A 17,110-nucleotide genomic window follows, 5' to 3' on the forward strand; every position below is an offset into this window, starting at 1 on the left:
TTGCAATTCTTTTCCCCAATGTAAGTCTACCCAACTCTAAGTTCAGCCTGAAGGGCACTCTGCTTGAATATAGAGCACCACGTAAAATCCTGACTAGATTTATTGGTGTTACAGAGTAGAATTTACATGTTATTCTAACTTTTTAAGAGTCCCTTTTTAACCTGAGGTCCCAAAGAAGTCAAACAGTGTCAATCTTCTTTCTCCAGGCTGTGCTGAGTTCCTAGTGAGAGTGGTTTTTGGTTTTGTTAATCCAAACCCCATTTAGTTAATTGTGAAGTTCATCAGAAACAGAATTCATGTCAAAGGAATCACTCTGTGTCAGCCCTAACTTATGCAGATAATTTATCTAAACTCTAGCCCTTGAATGAGACTGTGCATTAGCTAGTTGTCACTCGATATGCTTCAACTGGGGCCCCCTTTTAATTGTGCTTAATGCTGACTTCACATGGCTTGAAAGGAATCCATCTCACCATCCCTGGGTATTGCAAGTGAATGGCATAGTCAACCTCTCATTTAAATAATGGCAGTACAGGGAATAGCTTTTAAATGGTTATCGTAAAACATATGATTAACGTCTGTAGACTGTTTACTTTTCTTCTGTGAACATTCTTTCAAGTGTGCAAATAGCTCACTGGATGGTTAAAGCCCAGTTAATCTGTTTGGGTTTTGTAATGGAGAAAAAGCAATGTCTGCTTGAAAATGTCACACAAGGAGATTTAATTTAGAGATTAAAAGCTTCCCAAGTGACTTAAAAAGTAGTTTTTAGCCCTGAATACAGTACCCCTTCTTTTTAATGCTCTCTGTTTTAATTTTGTTTCTGCTGTGTAATTGTGCCCTGGCTTGTTAATTGAAAGACCCAGCTTTGTAACCCTTACTCCTCTGAGTAATTCCTATTTGCTCTTAAGGAAAGGAGCCTTAATATTTAAGGCTTGTATCTGGAGCTGGTTTCTGCTTTCTGAGTAGGAACTGTACCTCAATCCAGAGAGGATGGGTGGGCTCTCTGTCCTCCCCTGCACACCTTCAACATCTGCCCCTGGTTTTACCAAGCATTTCTAGGGGTCCTCACCTCCACTCCTGGTTTCAGAAAAGTTTTCCTAGGTTTGCTCAAAAGCAAACATCGTTTGCAATTTTAATGACTTTTAAACTTGTTCTGGAGATTACTTTGGAATAATGCCATGTTATTGAGTACCTAGTCACCACATGGGTAGGCCCTGGGGTCTTTTGGCTGACTTTGAAACTAAAATAACCATGAAGCTGTTGCAGGGTCCATCTTTGTGTTGAACATTTAAGAGAATATCTAGTACAGCATCACACCAAAATTGTTTCTGAGATTGCTAAATTCTAAATAACAAAAATAATTATCTCTGACTGGAGAGGTGACTGAGGGAGTGAATAACATCATTTTTTCTTGTTTAAAAAATGAGAATGTGAAAAAGCCTTTGAAAACCCTAAGTGAAGTCACAAATACTGTAATAAAAGTAAATTGATAGAAATTTAGAAATGTGCATATTTTCTTTATATTTTATTTATTTCCATATTTCAATACTGATGGTGCTTTATGTTCCTCTTCTATAGGAATTCCAAGGCCTCCACATCCTCCAGATATATCTCCTTATTATCCATTATCACCAGGCACTGTAGGACAAATCCCCCATCCGCTAGGATGGTTAGTACCACAGTAAGGAGTTCCATTTTTTTAATTTCTTTTTTTCTTTTTCTGATACGTAAAATTTATGTAAAAATATATTTGTGTGTGTGTATGTATGTGTGTGCACTGGGATGAGTTTGTTTGCCAACTGCTACTTCACTGTGTTATGAATTTACCCACCTCATGGAGGTTAATTAAAATATCTGCCAGGTCGTGTGGTCGTAAACAAACCTGAGCAGTTGGACACAGCTTTACATGTCATCCTAACTAGCTGACAGATCATGAAGCATGAATTTTTAAACCCTTCTGCAGAAATGTCCTTTTCTTGTTATTGCCCTTACACTGCACCGCATGAGTTTTTCTCAGATTTGGTTTTCTGGGGACTCAGGGTGGTTCTCACAGACCCTTGGTTTTTTTTGTTTTTACTAGGACCATCCTCACTACAAATTTGCAATTTTAAGTTTCATTTGCCTTGTCTGTTGAAAACCCTTTTGTTTTTCTTATGAAACAGTAGAGCTTTACATCAGCCATGAGTAGCATTCCTAGTTGAGATGTGGCTGGGCAGTTGGCAATTGGCATCTAAGGAATGGAATTTTAAACAAGAAAAAGGAATTAGTTTACTTTAAAACTGGTTAAGAAAAAAGAAGTGGAAAGTTAGTTTGGGGTTTAGATTCATTTTCAACTCCTGAGATCCCACTTGCACAGCCTTGCTGGGTATGAGGCTCCCAGCAGTAATCAAGTCCTTATTTTCTTTTATTTATGTTGCCATCTCTCAATAGGTTTATAATATACTTAAGCACTGCCTAAGTATTTTGTGTAGTATATTTGATTTAAATGTTTATAAAATCCATTTGTATTGCTGGATACAACAGTTCTCTGCATTATAAATCAAGACTTTACCCAGTTTTTCTCATGTAACAGGCCTCTCTGTTTTGGGGTGATCATATTTTCTTATAGAAATGAATTGCCCAAAGTTCAAAATAGTTTGCTCCTGCTTGAGGTTGTTTGACCAGCTCTGCTAAAATACCTCTCCACAAGCTCCTCCATGAGGAACTGGAGTTGATACCCCACAGGAGAGCAGGGCAGGGCAGGAGGTCACTGCATATCCCAGGTCTTGGGCAAGGAGAGGTGGTGGCATCAGAGGCCTTGGAGACCTTTCTCAAGCACAAAACTGTTGATGCAGGAGAGGTGGAGCTTCTGGCCATTTTGCAGGCTGTCCTTCCTTGTGGTGGTCATGCAGCTATTTTGGATAGAGGTTCCCCCACCCTGAGGGTGAAGCATGTCCATCACCTCTCTGCTGAATGTTGCTTCTCCAGAAGAGCACATCATAAGCAGAAGTAAAACCCAAAGCATTGCTCCCTGAAATCTGAAATTCCTCCTGTTTGTGGTGATTTACCTTTTCCAAAGGACACCCTGAACAATTGTAGACTGCATGTGAGCTCCTTAGCTCAAATTTGCACAGCAGCAGCCTCAACGTTTCAAACAAATACACTCAGCCAGTGCCAAAAGTCAGTGACATGAAAGACATGAGAGTGAAGGGAAGAAACTCTTCACTGTCCCTGACCTGTACCCCATTGCTCATGTGTGTGTCTGTATTGTGCAGACACAGGTTTGTCCTCCTTGCACCTCATGCCATGGCTGCCAAAGCACATGAATGATGCCACGTGTGGCCAGTTTCACCAGACAGGTGCTAATGGCCACCTCTGTCTCTGGACAGCTCTGCCATGCCCACTGCTTCAGAGCAAGTCAACACCATGGTGTGCTTAGAGCCTTCCCACAGCTCTTACAGCTTCTCCCAGTGGTTTTTGTTGAGGGGTGACACCATCACATTGGCTTTTGCTCTAGGAGAGTAGCATGGCCAGCTTCACAGAAGTAACCCAAGTTTTTAATTTCCCCTCTCCTTGCCACTTGCACTTCACCATCAACTTCCCAACCCATCTGTCCTCCACTGGCCTGCATGTTTCTGGCATAGTACCCACTCCAAAAGCATCCTGCCCAGTCAGATGATGTATTTGAAGGACAGATGAAACGAGCTAGCCAGCACAGACAAACCTCCATCAGAAAAAGTTGTGTGTCTTTCATGAGGATGCTGTTTTGCATGTTGCTGTATTTTTTAATTATTGTAATGAGGTGTGATTGTCTATTGGTTACCCACAATACTTCTTGGGGACTCTCCCCCGGTAACTCTTGTCAACACTTGTTAATCTGACAAAAGGCTACAAATTAAGCTCTGTTAATTTAATGTTTTCTCACCGAGATCTAAATACCGAAAGAGGCCCAAAGCGCAACTGAAGTCCTTTGATTCACTGTACTTTATTTTGGTATAAATTTACATTCATTATTGTTTTCCTTTGGATGTGTAGCCCTCAATTAGTGTGATGGCTCCATTAAAGCAAGCGAGACTTCGCCTTTAATTATTACAACAAAACACCTAGTTTCAGCTTGGGGAGAGGGTCTCTATTGACATAAGCAGAGGTTATAAAATTTAATTAGCCATTCCTATCAGATTTATGGCATTCAAATTGTTCTGTGTTTCTTTCCTTTGATCCTTGCTGTACAATCCCCAAGATTTTTGTTCTGATCAAATGAGAATAAAGCTTACTGTGCAGAGAGAAGTTTTTTGTTGTTCTTTTTTTTTTTTTTAAGCCCTTTTTTCCTTTCTCTCATTCTCTCTCTCCCTTCCTTTTTGCCAGGCAAGGTCAGCCAGTGTACCCAATCACGACAGGGGGTTTCCGCCACCCCTACCCAACAGCTCTGACCGTCAATGCTTCCATGTCAAGGTGAGTTCAAATACTGAGGTCCTAAATCAAGAGCAAATGTAGCTCCTCCTCCCACTCTCTGTAGGAGAGCATTTCATCTAGCCAGCAGATTCCTGAAAGCATTTCAGTTAAACATCCATCCTTAGCTTTTTGGTGGGGTGGAGGAGAGGGCGAGGGCTACCTTCCCATGTGAGGAGAAGGTGGTGTCCTAAAGCTGTCATTGGGCCTCAAGCATTTGCCCTAGAGGGAGAGGTGGAGGAGTGAGAAGCCACCTTTAAAAGCCAAACTAAATGAAAGAGCTGGGAGAGTGTAATGTTGAAAAAGCAGGGATGAGAAGTCGTGATAGCCTTTGCTTTCTTGGTGGCCACCAGCCAGAGCAGCACTGAGTGCGCAGGAGGGAGGCTCAGGAGGGAGGAGGACTGCTCTTCAGCACGGTTGGGAGGAAGGTTATTGTGCTGTTTTCCCCTCCCAAAGCTCCAAACACTAATAGTCAACATAAAAGGGCCTGCCTGACCCTCAAAAGCTTTAGAAGTATATATTTCTCCCCCTCCCTACCTCCAATTAATTCCATCTAATTTTCCAGGGGCTGCTAGTTTTATTTACAAACTGGTTGGCAGCACTATGTTTAAGTAATCAGTAATTGCTCCTAATGATAGTTTTATTTTCTGTTCATCTGATTTTCAGCCTGGTTAATTAAATCGGTGGAAGTTTAGACTTTCCTGATGGGCTGAAACAGCTAATCCATTTTGATGATGGCACATAATTAAATTAGCATGCATTACATAGCAAGGTTCCACATCTCTTCTCTGCTCTGTCCCTTCCTCTCCATCTCTGCAGTTTAATATGTGAGCACTGGTGCATAGATGATCTAAGGAGGAAAAGACTGGTGAGGGCTGGGGGGAAGCACACCTCATTGAGAAGTGGAAATCAGTACCTAGGGCTTGTGAATGAATGGGTGGGAAAACAGTGTGATGTGTGCTTTAGATAAGTAAACAAAAACCTAAAAATTTAAATTAAAATGCTGGTCCAGCAAATAGATAACTGGAAAATCAACTTTAAAAAAAAAAGGGTAGTCCCAGAACAAAAAAAAATACTAGGCTGGGGAGAGAGCTGCAAATTTAAACAATGGTTCCCTCCCCCTATTTAATCTTTTTTAATATCTATAAAAGACTTGCAGGCATGGTGTGAGGCAAAGTAGAGCTTGATTTAGTTTAATTATTATTAGAGAGGCTAGTCATTTGAGGGAGGGGGGAGATGTGGAAGCAGGGGGGGCTATATTCCCAAGATAGACTTTATGAAAGGTATCTAGTTAAAAAGAGTACACAGCAAATTAAATACATTATTGTGGTAATGGGACGACAGAAGTAGAGGTCTATTATACTTATGGCAGTTATAGGAAATGTAGGCTCCTTGCCCTGTTCTAGCACATCCTTTGATATTCATTCCATTCAGCAGCAGGGCCAGGACTTCTCAGAATTAAGTGATGGGTCATTATACTTTAAACACCATGGAGAAGCCTAGATTGGCAATTAAACAGCACTTGCTGACACTCGCTTGTGCCACCCTGTGACCCCCTTTAGATTGAGTTGTTGGAGCTCGGGGCCCTCAGCCTGCTAAATTGGTAGCAGGCACTTCTCCTGACGAGGGCTGGCTCTGAAATCTGCCGGCTTCAAAGGGAGCAAGATCATGTATAAACCATAATGTGGGTGCACCGTGGCTCAAAAAATAAGGCAGGAATAGATGAAATGTTACAAGTGCAAGGGGAAAATGAGAGAATAATGACAAATCTAATGCAACTCAAAGCAGAATTGTTGCACAGAAAAATGCATCCCACTGCTTGTGCATAAAATCAAGGCAGGCAGATGACATCCAGTTAACAGAAACATGTCAACAGTGAAGTAAAGTGAGAGTGAGTAAGAGAGAAGCCCCTGAGACAGCCAGGAACAAAAAATTAGTTGTCCTTAACAAGTTAAGACTCATCATTATATTCTGGCTTGGAGCCATAAAAGGAGACAGTAGTATATAATGAGCTGCTTAGAATTTTTAGGCTGTTTATTGCAATTCATGGAATACTTGTCTAGAGAAAAAAATCTGGTGAATGTCTTAGGCGAAGGTGAGGGGTGTGCACATACACAGGGAGCCTTTCTTTTTGTCTCTGACAGAAGCCCGTACGTGCGCACGTGCTTGGGCACACGTGCAGGGGGATGAATTGATTTTAGGTGTTTACCCTTTGTTTCAGCCCAGAAACTTCTCCTCTGGTTTCCCCTAGATGGGAACACGCTCTGTGCTCTCACACGTGGTTTCATGTATGTTTTCCTGTGTCATCCTGGGCTCAGCAGGGGGACAGCCCTTGCCCAGGTGTCTGGTGTGGTCAGGAGATTGGTGCCCATGCTGGCCTCCAGACGTGCTGGCCCTGGGCAACTGCCCTGCAGGGCCCTGCTGCAAGCCCCTGCTGCAAATCTTGCCTTTGCTGTGCTGGCTGTGCCCCAGCACTGAAGTCAGCACAGATCTCAAACCTCACCCCTCCATCCACAATTTTCCAGAGCCTGCCTTCAGAAATAGTTCCCATCTTTGCCAGCATTATGGTGTAGATCTTTGGGGCCTGTAGTGCTTCCCAACCTTTAGTTCCCTAAGCTTAGAAATTGCTGTTTATTAGTTTAAGTGTGCTTATGAATAGTTTATAAAAGGTTAATGGGTGATTTTTCATAAATGGTTTAGACTGTTAAGGTAGTGTCTTTAACCAGTTACAACTCTTAGTTGTTGCTTGTAGCCTTGCCACACTCAGGTTGTATGCCTGTAGTATGCCTGTAAGATCTCTTGATCCTTCATTACCCCTCTGCAATATGCCTTTAAGGTAAAAGGAGACAGGGCTAACTGAGTGATGGGCAAACAGTGGACCCACTTTGAAAAAAACAACTGCTGTGAGAGGAAATCAGGAAATAATTTAGCAGAATTACACCAGACAAACACTGCACAGCAGTTAAGTGGTGGCAGTGGAAAATACCTTCTGTAATTGAAATTTCAGGGGAAATTCACTTTTGCTGAATGTAATTACTGAAGTTGGAGCGTAGCCAGGAAGTTAAAAATTAACACCCTTCCCCTGCTCATATTGCCACTTGAGTGGCTGTCTGCATGGAAATGAGCAGGCACTCAGATCTTGGGGTGAACCCTCATCCCACCAATGGAAGTCCATGGGAATGTGGGAGCAATTTTGGGTCTGGAGCATGTTTTTATACCCCTCATATATAGGAAGGGGTGTGTAAGTCCAATAGGCAGCCTTGTGAATTGGACAGATTCAGTATGAAAAAGTGAATGGTCATTGGTAATGAACACAGCACTTCCTCATGGAAACTGCAACCCTGAAAATAACCACTGAGCTGCAGCTGCCTGTTGATGAAGGCTGCTGTCTCTGGAGGTTAGAGCCCAGTGAGTAAAATATCCCAGCTGAGGTCAGTGGAGGCTTTGCCATCCTTCAGGCTTTCACACAATGTGGGCATGCTGTGCTCTGCACTTAGATTTTCTCCCTGCTGGTACATGCCCACTGCACTTCATGCTGAGCCCTCATGTCAGACCAGCAGAGTTCTTCCTGCCTGCATTCTGAAGGAAGGCTTTTCATCTCCATCCTTCATTGTCCCTTTGTCTCTTGCCTAGCCAGCCCCAGCAGCATGGTCCTCTCTGAAACACTGGGTCTTGCCTAGGACAGTCCCTTGATAGGATGTGCCTCAACCTTTTATCACTGTGCTTAGACTGTGTTCAGCAAGGTCATTTTTTAACCACTGTTTTTATATTTGATCATGTTTGTTAGTTATTTTTTTAAAAAATCCAGTTCATACTGCCAGTTTTTATTTGCATTGTACCATGTCTGGAGGTCCCAGGTGCTTTGTGAACAAATTTTAGATATGTCCAATCAAAATACATACACGTGGAAGTAGAGAAAGAACAGAAAAAAAGTAATACAAAGGCCCAGTTTGTATCTTGCTGATGGTAAGCAGTTCTGTGGCAGAACTGGGACAAGGATGCCAGTCTCCTTTGCAGCCTCGACATTGTCTTCTGTTCTGACCTGCCATGAACCAAAGCATATCCTCAAATGTGTGCTTCTCTCCCAGCTACTTTTGTCAGAGAGTGGGAAGGCACTTGGACAACCCACTTGGCGATTTGTGTCCGTGAGTCTTTAGCAGAAGTAGGAATGACCATTTTGCTGCCCATTCTCCTCTTCCCTTGCCATCCCACCTTCCTGCCTCCCTTCTCTCCGTGCCTTTGTTCATGAAGAACTGCAATTCTCTACAACTTGAACAATTTCACATTCTCCCTGTGAGTCCTTGCTCTTCCCACCACTGCCTTCAAAGACAAAATAGTTCTGTCTAATCACCCTGAGTACTACCAGCTGATAGACAAAAGATCCTCAGAGCTTGTAGTGGACAGTGCTCTTGTTCATGAAAGTACTTCTGTGTCATCTTGTGAGTGCAGAGAATGTCTAGGCAGTCACAGGGGATGGGATTGTTAAACTTGGTATTGGAATTTATCAGAGGGAAAGAAAAAGATAACTCCACTGTATTTCTGATGCTTATACACGATGATATCCATGCTATATCACCCCACTTTAAATCCTTTGGATAGGAAAAAATCGTTGTATATTGATGATAGAAGAAATAATTATTTATCCCATTGAGTGTTCCATAATCTTGGGTTATTTTAGTTGGATCAGATTGTTCAAAATCTGGGATGAGAGTGGGGATTTGCAGTGAGAAAAGCCCTTGCCAGATCACTTTAATTTTGGCATTTTGAGGAAAGCTACTTCAGAAACATAATTTTAGGCTAGAACACATTCCTTGGAAACCTGTTGACTTCAGTGGGGGAAGGCAGTCAGTCATGCTGTGCTTTCTTTATTTACTGCAAAGCCTTTCTGAGATTGTTGAGAAACAATGATATAAGTCAATCCTGCTTTTGAGAATTTTGTTCATTTTTGTTCATTGAGAATTTTGTTAATTTATTTTATATTTCATAAAATATAAAAAGTCTGAATGATTGTGCCGTGTTTGTGCTGTGATCCCGACCAAGCAATTAGATTCATGCAGAAGGATTGCATATCCCTCTGAATCCACTTGCAGGACTGGGATCTGTCCATGTATATGACCATAAACCATAAAGCTGACAACATTTTTTTCTCTTTAGAAAGGCTAGATTGTTAAAGCCTTTCTAGGTTACTTAAATGGATCAAAAATTCCACAATCTTCCACCTTCTGTTAAAGCAGTATGGCTCAGAGATTTATTAGACACAAATAAATATTTTCTTTTGCTCCATCAACAAAATGTAGCTAATGAGACGTCTATAAGTATTATCAAAAATGCATCTAGAATGTGTTGGCATTAATATTTTATTTTGCTGTCAATATAGAATAAAAGATGTCATCCTAAATTCACAACATGATTCAAAACTATAAAAATTGATTCCTTGGCTGCCACACATAATTTCTCAGCAAAGAAATGAACTGGTGGATTTTGTTTCAGGTAGCTGAAATTCCACCTTCATGCAAGTTCATCCAGTTGAATTCGCCTTTTGTTAATGTTAAAAATCATGATGTCTCGTGTCAGTAATGATAATGAAGGGGAAGATTGGCTTTAATGACATTAGAAGAGTCATTATGTTTAATTTATTGCTAATTAATGCTGCCAGCTTTCATATGCTTTGTCTAGCTGTCATGTGCTTGTTATATGCCAGTTTTTTTTTTTTTTTTTTAAATGTGTGTACACATCCCTCCCCATTCATTCATTTTTATTCTGACAATTTACACAGCTTTCTCTCCTCTAGGTTTCCTCCACACATGGTCCCGCCACACCATAGTTTACACACAACTGGAATTCCTCATCCGGCCATAGTCACACCAACAGTCAAACAGGAATCTTCCCAGAGCGACGTCGGCTCACTCCACAGCTCGTAAGTTGTTTCTTCCCCTGTCTTCTCTTTGGGATACTCAAAGCATGTGTGGCTTGTAAAAAGGCTTGGGTTTGTGATGTTTTTGCTGTGAAATGTCATAGGCAAGTAGTTACTAATTTCACCTGTTTCAACAAGGAAGTGGAATTTTCTTGATTGAGATTCAAGTTTCTTGACCAGTTTCTCTATTACTCAGTGTCTAGTTTGAAGCCTTGAGATAACAGATGCACCACTAAGTATAAATGGCTTCTTCAAAGCTGCAGAGGGCTGGTTTCAAGTTTAGGTTTGAACTGATGAGAGCCCATTGATAAAGAGGTGTAATTATTTCCTCTACTGTGACGCTCAAGCTCTCCCTCTGAGCCCATTTTTCGGGAGCCCATGTCCTTCCAAGATCCTTGTAGGGGCTCAGAGGGTACTTGGTGATGTTGCATAAACATGAGGTGAGTTTTCTTATACTGGTTTTAAGACTGTTGCCATACAGCAGCCAGGGTGAAGGGTCTAGAGAACCTTCTGGTCCTCTTCCTAGAGATTAATGCTAGAGAAATTGAGGGGATTAATTTAATAAACTGACAAGGGGTTCTCACTGTGAGGTCTCTGTCTGTTCTATCTTTGCTCTTCAGAAAACATCAGGACTCCAAAAAAGAAGAAGAGAAAAAGAAGCCACACATAAAGAAACCTCTTAATGCATTTATGTTGTATATGAAGGAAATGAGAGCAAAAGTTGTAGCAGAATGCACATTGAAAGAGAGCGCAGCCATCAACCAAATCCTCGGTCGAAGGGTAGGTAACAAGAGACAGGCACAAGCAGGGCCTGAAACTTGGTTGGATTCACACTTTCTGAATCACTGTGTTTTTCTGCCATTGTGAAAATGAATAGGGGAATTGCTAAACCAAAGGCCTTGATTTGTTTTTTTAGTTTTCTCAGGCTCTTCTTGCCAGTGGGGTCATTCATGGGGAAGAGGAGGAATTGATTAATAGTGGTGTTATTTCAGTATCATTTCCATGACTGGTTGATGAAAAAATCTTAAGATTTTTATTTTGGCCTAAGATAGGCAGAAAAGTAAATGGGAAATGAAAAACCTTTGAGTACAGTACCAGTATTAGCACCTGTGAGAGCTAGAAGAGGAGAGGAAGTGACAGTGGGGGAGACACCTCCAAAGCTGGAACTGAGTTCTGGCTCAGAATGAGTGGTTCAGCTTCTGGATCATCTCCCCTGCTGTCTGTTTTTGTTTAGATTTCTTAATTCTCCTCTCTCAACAGGAGACAAAGGGGTTGAGTGCATGTAAATGATTAGTTGTGGTTCAGTTGATTTAATTGCAGTTATAATCTAGAGCTGTAAATAAAATACGAATGTCAGCATGCCAGATCATCTGTTTTTATCTCTTTTTTTATGAAAATCGATTCTAACTGTAGCTATATGTATAAATAACACACTTTGCTGTTAACATGCTTAAAAAACCCCCAACCACTAGTGCTTTTTATTTTGTCTTTTTGTCTTTTCTCCACCCCAGTGGCACGCGTTATCCAGAGAAGAGCAAGCGAAATACTATGAACTAGCAAGGAAGGAGCGACAGCTTCACATGCAGCTGTACCCGGGCTGGTCTGCACGGGATAACTATGTAGGTTCCTATTTAGGTAGAAACTTGTAGTAGTAGAGCTTGTAGAAATGTCTGTGTGACTTGCTGAGCTACAGCCACACATTGCACACAAGCACTGCGTGGAAAGTCTCGGGACCCCAATCTGGTAACAACAACAGGCGCTTCCCTCGGAGATACTGAAACTATTGGAGGGTAATTCCCACTTGGATGAAGCTCCCTGGCTGGGACTAGTATGGGGTTCGAATTTGAGGATAACAGTAGAGCTCTGTGAAAAAAGTCTTCCCTTCACTTTTACCAGCATCTGGAAATGCTGTTTGGCTTGCTGGTCATTTTGAATTTCATTTTTTAAAATGAAATTTAAAATGCCCCTTGTATGCTCCTCTCCTTTCCACCAAAAGAGATAAATAATTAGTGTCTTGTGCTTATGTGTGTGAGAGTGTAGTGGAAAGTGGAAGAATGACTTATCCTAGCTTCAGAGAAGGACTGGCAAAACCAAAAGCATTGTATTTTTGAAAGTCTTACTCTCAAGTGGGGTTAAATTAATAATTTCACACTCTGTAGTTGTGTATTTTGTTTATGTTTTCTTTTTCATGCCCATATTACCTATTTTTTCCCCCTACCCCTCTAATTTTTTAAAAAGTGTATTAGGATTCATGATCAATTAATGGATTATTTAAAATTGATTCCTCCTTCTACTTTTCAGAAAACCTGTTTTTGAGCTAAAAGTGCTAGTATTTTTTGTCTGTTAAAAAGCATAAGGGCAGCTTTATAACCCCTAGTACTAAATAGCTCCTTCCATGAAGGGTAAGCAGTGCAGATGGTAATAAGTGTTTGCAAGCCTAAGCCCATAAATTCTTGACAGATTTGTGGATTGGTGAGAGCTCTAAACCCTTTTAAATAGGATTATAGCAGCATCTTGTTTTTTTTTTTTTTTAAGTTAAATAAAAATCACCTAAAACTCTCAAGGTCTGTAACTCTGTAATAAACCCTGTTCTCTGCCTTCTAGTCACACTTCCCTGCAGATTTGGGGACCAACAGCTCTTAAGATTGATGCCAGTTTTGACTTCACCTTACAGTTTTGCTGAAGTCTGTCTTTTCCATCCTCATCATAATCACTGCCTGTTTTACCATAAATATTCTATTTTACTGTATATGACAGTACTTGCCTCTGTGAATCTGCATTTTTGTATGTATGGGTGGGAGGAAGCCAGTTTAGAGTCTGCAGTGAAGCCAGGAGAAGCAGCAGCAGCTCTTTACACTCTTCTGCGATTTCAGTGGTGAAGAATACACATGCTCACTTATTTAGCAATATGTACTTAAGGACACTTTTTCAAATCCTTCTGTTTTCTTGATCATCTTTTCTTCCCACTGGTCTCAGCTCTCCCTCCTTGGTCATTACAGGTACACCTGCGCATGCTCAATTGTCCTTCCAGTTCAGAATATTCTTAATCCTGTGCTCCTCAGAGGAGAGCTTTTTAAGCCTGATGAGGCACAGCTCCTGCTTAGCACATTTTCCTTCCCTTTTCAGCACAGTCTGGCCTGAGGCTGTCAGACCATAGGCTCGAGGTAGTTGCTCAGCACTGTGCAGTATTATCGTCTTGGGTGTTCAAAAGGGAGTCTAGGCTCGACTGAGGTTTTGGGAATGCTCATTCTGCGCAGTGACTGTGCCACCGACAGATGGGCATGTACAAAGCCTCAGTGTTTAGGACCTTTTACTTTTGTCCTCACTGTGTGAACACTGAGAAACCCTTTCTTCTCAAGCTAAAAAGGACAGGATGAGAAAGCCGGTGCTTTCCCAGCGGCTTGATGCTGTACCCCCAGGTGACCTTCAGGGGGAACCTTCCTGCCTGAGGAGAGCGTGGTACCTTTGCATCATCTGCAGGATTTATTTATGTCTCCTCTCCTGGTCCATTCACAGCTCTCCTGAGTGCCCCTCCTCCCTCAGCCGTTTGTAGGGTCTTGAGCCTTTCACACATCTAGCAGGGGAGCGACTTTGGGCTGCTTGAAGTGGTTAAATTGTTAAACACCTCACATCAGGCTCAGGGATAAGGCCAGCTATAGCCCAAGTCTTCAGAGACAGGAGCAGTGCATTCAGGAAATGCAGCTTTCAGCCTCATGGCTTGTTGGTGTCACAAGGCACGTTGGCTCTTCCTGAGATCTAATGTGAGATGTTTAGCAGTGCTGAGTGCTGGACTCAGAAGTATGTAAGGGTCCAGTCACCTCACCCACTGCTTGTTTAGAAAATTAGTACCAAAGAACTCTGCAGACCTCTCAAAGCCCATGTTGGTTTGGTTCTGGAGAGGGAGCTACCAAAATTGTTAGCAGGTATTTAATCCATATTTACGTGCAGCATAAAAATTTGTGTAGTATGACGACAGAAAATGTTACAACCTGCTCAAGTCTTGGGAGAATAATCTTAGGCAAAGAAAAAATGGTGCCTTCTGCAGAGCACTTGAAAAACTGCTGCCACAGTTATTTCAGTTATTTCCTTAAATCCATATATTAATTTAGCTACATAGTCTAATATCCTCTTGTAGCCCAGAAATTGAACAAGCAAACCAGATTATTCTTCTCCCTGATGCTTTGAAAAGGGCGTAAAGAAGTTGATGTGACACCTGTCCATTCTTTGTTAGGAAGAAAGAGTTTTAAAAGCTTGTGTTGAAAAAGAACAAGAAATTCCTGGTCCCTGGCTGACATTCCTGTAGATCAGCTGTTTTTAACAGATTGCTCCCTAATGGCATTACAGTACTTTAATACCTGGCTTGAAGAGCTTGTGAAAGGCAGGTGACTCCTGACCTTTGTTCTGGCTGGCCCTCGAGTGAAGAAGTTATAAGGTCTCAAATTGAAATAGCCCTTGAATTCCCAAATGTACTGAAAAATTAGGCAAATTTGCCACAGATGCAGTCTGTTAATTATGCCAGTGGCCTCCTTGAGATTAAATAAAAGTCAGGCTTATGATCTTGAGACAATTGTCTGGTTTTGGTTATGTTGTTGAAAGCTGGAAAAAATTCACTGATTTTTGCAGAGTTACTGTCAATCTAGATCAATATAGATGGAGCAGAGTCTGAGCCTCTTGCATCTTATGTGATACATGGATTTCAAGATACCATGCTTTTCCCTATTCTGTTCTCAAGGAGCTTTAGGAGCAATGCTTGTCTGCCTTTATCTGCCTGTCATGTTAGACTGATGGCTGCTCTAGCAACTGACAACTTTCATATTCCAAAAAATTACCCCAAGAGTTGTCAGAGATTATTTGTCATCAGCATCAAGGCTGCAGGATTATGTGCCTGTTTAAAGTTCCTTTGAGGTGGGCAGTTCACACTGCTTTTTCCATCTCCAGAAAGATCTCATAAACCTGGAACAGCCTGGACAACAGGATGGTAGTTTACAATGCTGAGCAAGCATGGGGAATGAGTGCAGAAACCCTGTGCCACAAGGCCAGCTTTGTGGAGGAAAAACAGGACAATGACAGATCAATGTCCTACATTCACATTGGGGGAATTTTTTACTAATACATTCCAGGAAATCTATCATAGAGAGCATCCCAAGTGTGGATGTGCCACACTGAAGTCCATCTTAACCATGTATCTGGAATCCATCTACTGAGAAAGATGCCCACTGTGTGGGAGAACCTCTTGGCTTTCCCAGACACATCCAACCCTTCAAAAGTTCTGTGAGATTCCTTCTTCCAAGATATGTTTGTTGCCCCTTGACCACAAGGGACTGCTGCTCTGAGGTCTTCTCACCAGCTGCACTTGCTACCATGTCTTCAAAGCCAGGAATTCTTGTGCTGTTCACAGCTGACATTGCTGGCCCAAAAGTTGTTGCTTTTAGCATTTGGAGAGCTGTGAAAATGAAATTACTCTGTTGCCTACACTGGCCTTGTTGTACTAGTCTGCTAAACCCTGTACCTCAGTGTTAGAGGAGTTTTCTTGGAAAAATAGCTTTTCTCTTTTGAGCTGTGCTTATTACTTCATATTTTTTTCTATTGGAAAGCAATTACTGTTTTTTTACAGAAGCTGGGCTCCCAGTTGTCCTCTCCCACACTGCTGGAGAGAAACAGAATAGGCTTTTCCCCCTACAGTCAAAAACTGTAACAAATTTCATCATCTTGTGATACAGCATTTGGGAAAGGGATAGAGTTTAGCAAAATATTACTGGCTGTTTCCTTGTGATAGGACAAAATGTGGGAAGGGTCTTGGCTATGTCTGGATTTTTTTTCCTTGTCCTGGCATTGCTTTCTAGGTTGTCAGTGGAACTATAAAACTGCAGATTAGGATACACTCATTACTGTGGGCTTCCTTGTCTGCTTGAATGCTTGGGATTTGGTGCTGAGGAACTCCAGAGGCTCAGTCTGACCTCACTCTCCCCTCTCTATTCTCCCTCTCCTTCCCCTCTCTGCCCCACCAATACATGACCACAGATGATTCCTGAAACTTCTGCATGCAGGAGTGTACACATGTGAGACGTTTTTGGCTTCATGATGATCTTAGCTCAAAAGCAGCATCTTGCAAATCCTTCTGCCCCCACCCCCCCAGCTGCCCATGGCCTTGGTGGGTGTTTGCACTGGGTGGACAGCAGTGAGGCTGTCTGAAAATTCACAGGGTAGGCAGGCAGAGTCAGTCCTGGGGTGCAGCATCTCCCTGGGGCCATCCAAAGTTCCCTGCACAGGGGGTGAGCCAGCATCACACTTCAGTGTCCCCCCCTGGGAGCTTCCTGCTCCAGCTGCAGCCTCATTACTCCGTGCCCTCTTGCAAGGACACTTCTTTGGGGCTTAATTCTAATCCTTCTCCTTTGTGTATGTTTTCTGCAGGGAAAGAAGAAGAAGAGGAAAAGGGATAAGCAGCCAGGAGAGACCAATGGTAAGTAAAGTCTAAACCTCTTGCTTAGTGGAAGTGTGGCAGTCCTGGTGTGACCCTTGTAGGTAGGGGGGAGGTGGGCACAGGTCTCCTGGCCTCAGGGGAGCCAGTCCCTATGCTAGACAGCATTTTTTTTTTTTTAAATGCACTCCAATAATTCCCGCGTTACCGCCCTTCTAAACCTAGTAACCCAGCCATTGCATGTCAGAGCCTCCTCCTCGCGCGGCACGGCCGGGTTTGTCCGCGTGGCTGCCGAGGCTGTAGCGCAGAGCCGTAGCTGTAATGCCTGTGCCGTGGTTTATCAGCCGTGCGCT

General features: G+C 42.3%; 1 protein-coding gene across 6 annotated transcripts in view; it reads left to right on the top strand.

Annotated features, from left to right (window-relative positions):
• TCF7L2 (transcription factor 7 like 2) overlaps nucleotides 1–17,110 on the top strand; it is a 170,619-nt gene that overhangs the window by 145,048 nt on the left and 8,461 nt on the right. For 4 of the 6 annotated variants that reach the window (XM_036385954.2, XM_036385955.2, XM_036385958.2 and 1 more), the window contains exons 6-11: nucleotides 1,576–1,678; nucleotides 4,342–4,428; nucleotides 10,217–10,342; nucleotides 10,960–11,119; nucleotides 11,851–11,958; nucleotides 16,751–16,799. In XM_036385954.2, the coding sequence (XP_036241847.1) occupies nucleotides 1,576–1,678; nucleotides 4,342–4,428; nucleotides 10,217–10,342; nucleotides 10,960–11,119; nucleotides 11,851–11,958; nucleotides 16,751–16,799 (633 nt within the window). Of the gene's footprint in view, nucleotides 1–1,575; nucleotides 1,679–4,341; nucleotides 4,429–10,201; nucleotides 10,343–10,959; nucleotides 11,120–11,850; nucleotides 11,959–16,750; nucleotides 16,800–17,110 lie in introns of all 6 variants that reach the window. The other 2 variants (XM_036385953.2, XM_036385956.1) reach the window with 1 other exon arrangement.

The sequence above is a fragment of the Molothrus ater genome, chromosome 8 (assembly GCF_012460135.2).
Source record: "Molothrus ater isolate BHLD 08-10-18 breed brown headed cowbird chromosome 8, BPBGC_Mater_1.1, whole genome shotgun sequence".
In the NCBI taxonomy this organism is placed as follows: domain Eukaryota; kingdom Metazoa; phylum Chordata; class Aves; order Passeriformes; family Icteridae; genus Molothrus; species Molothrus ater.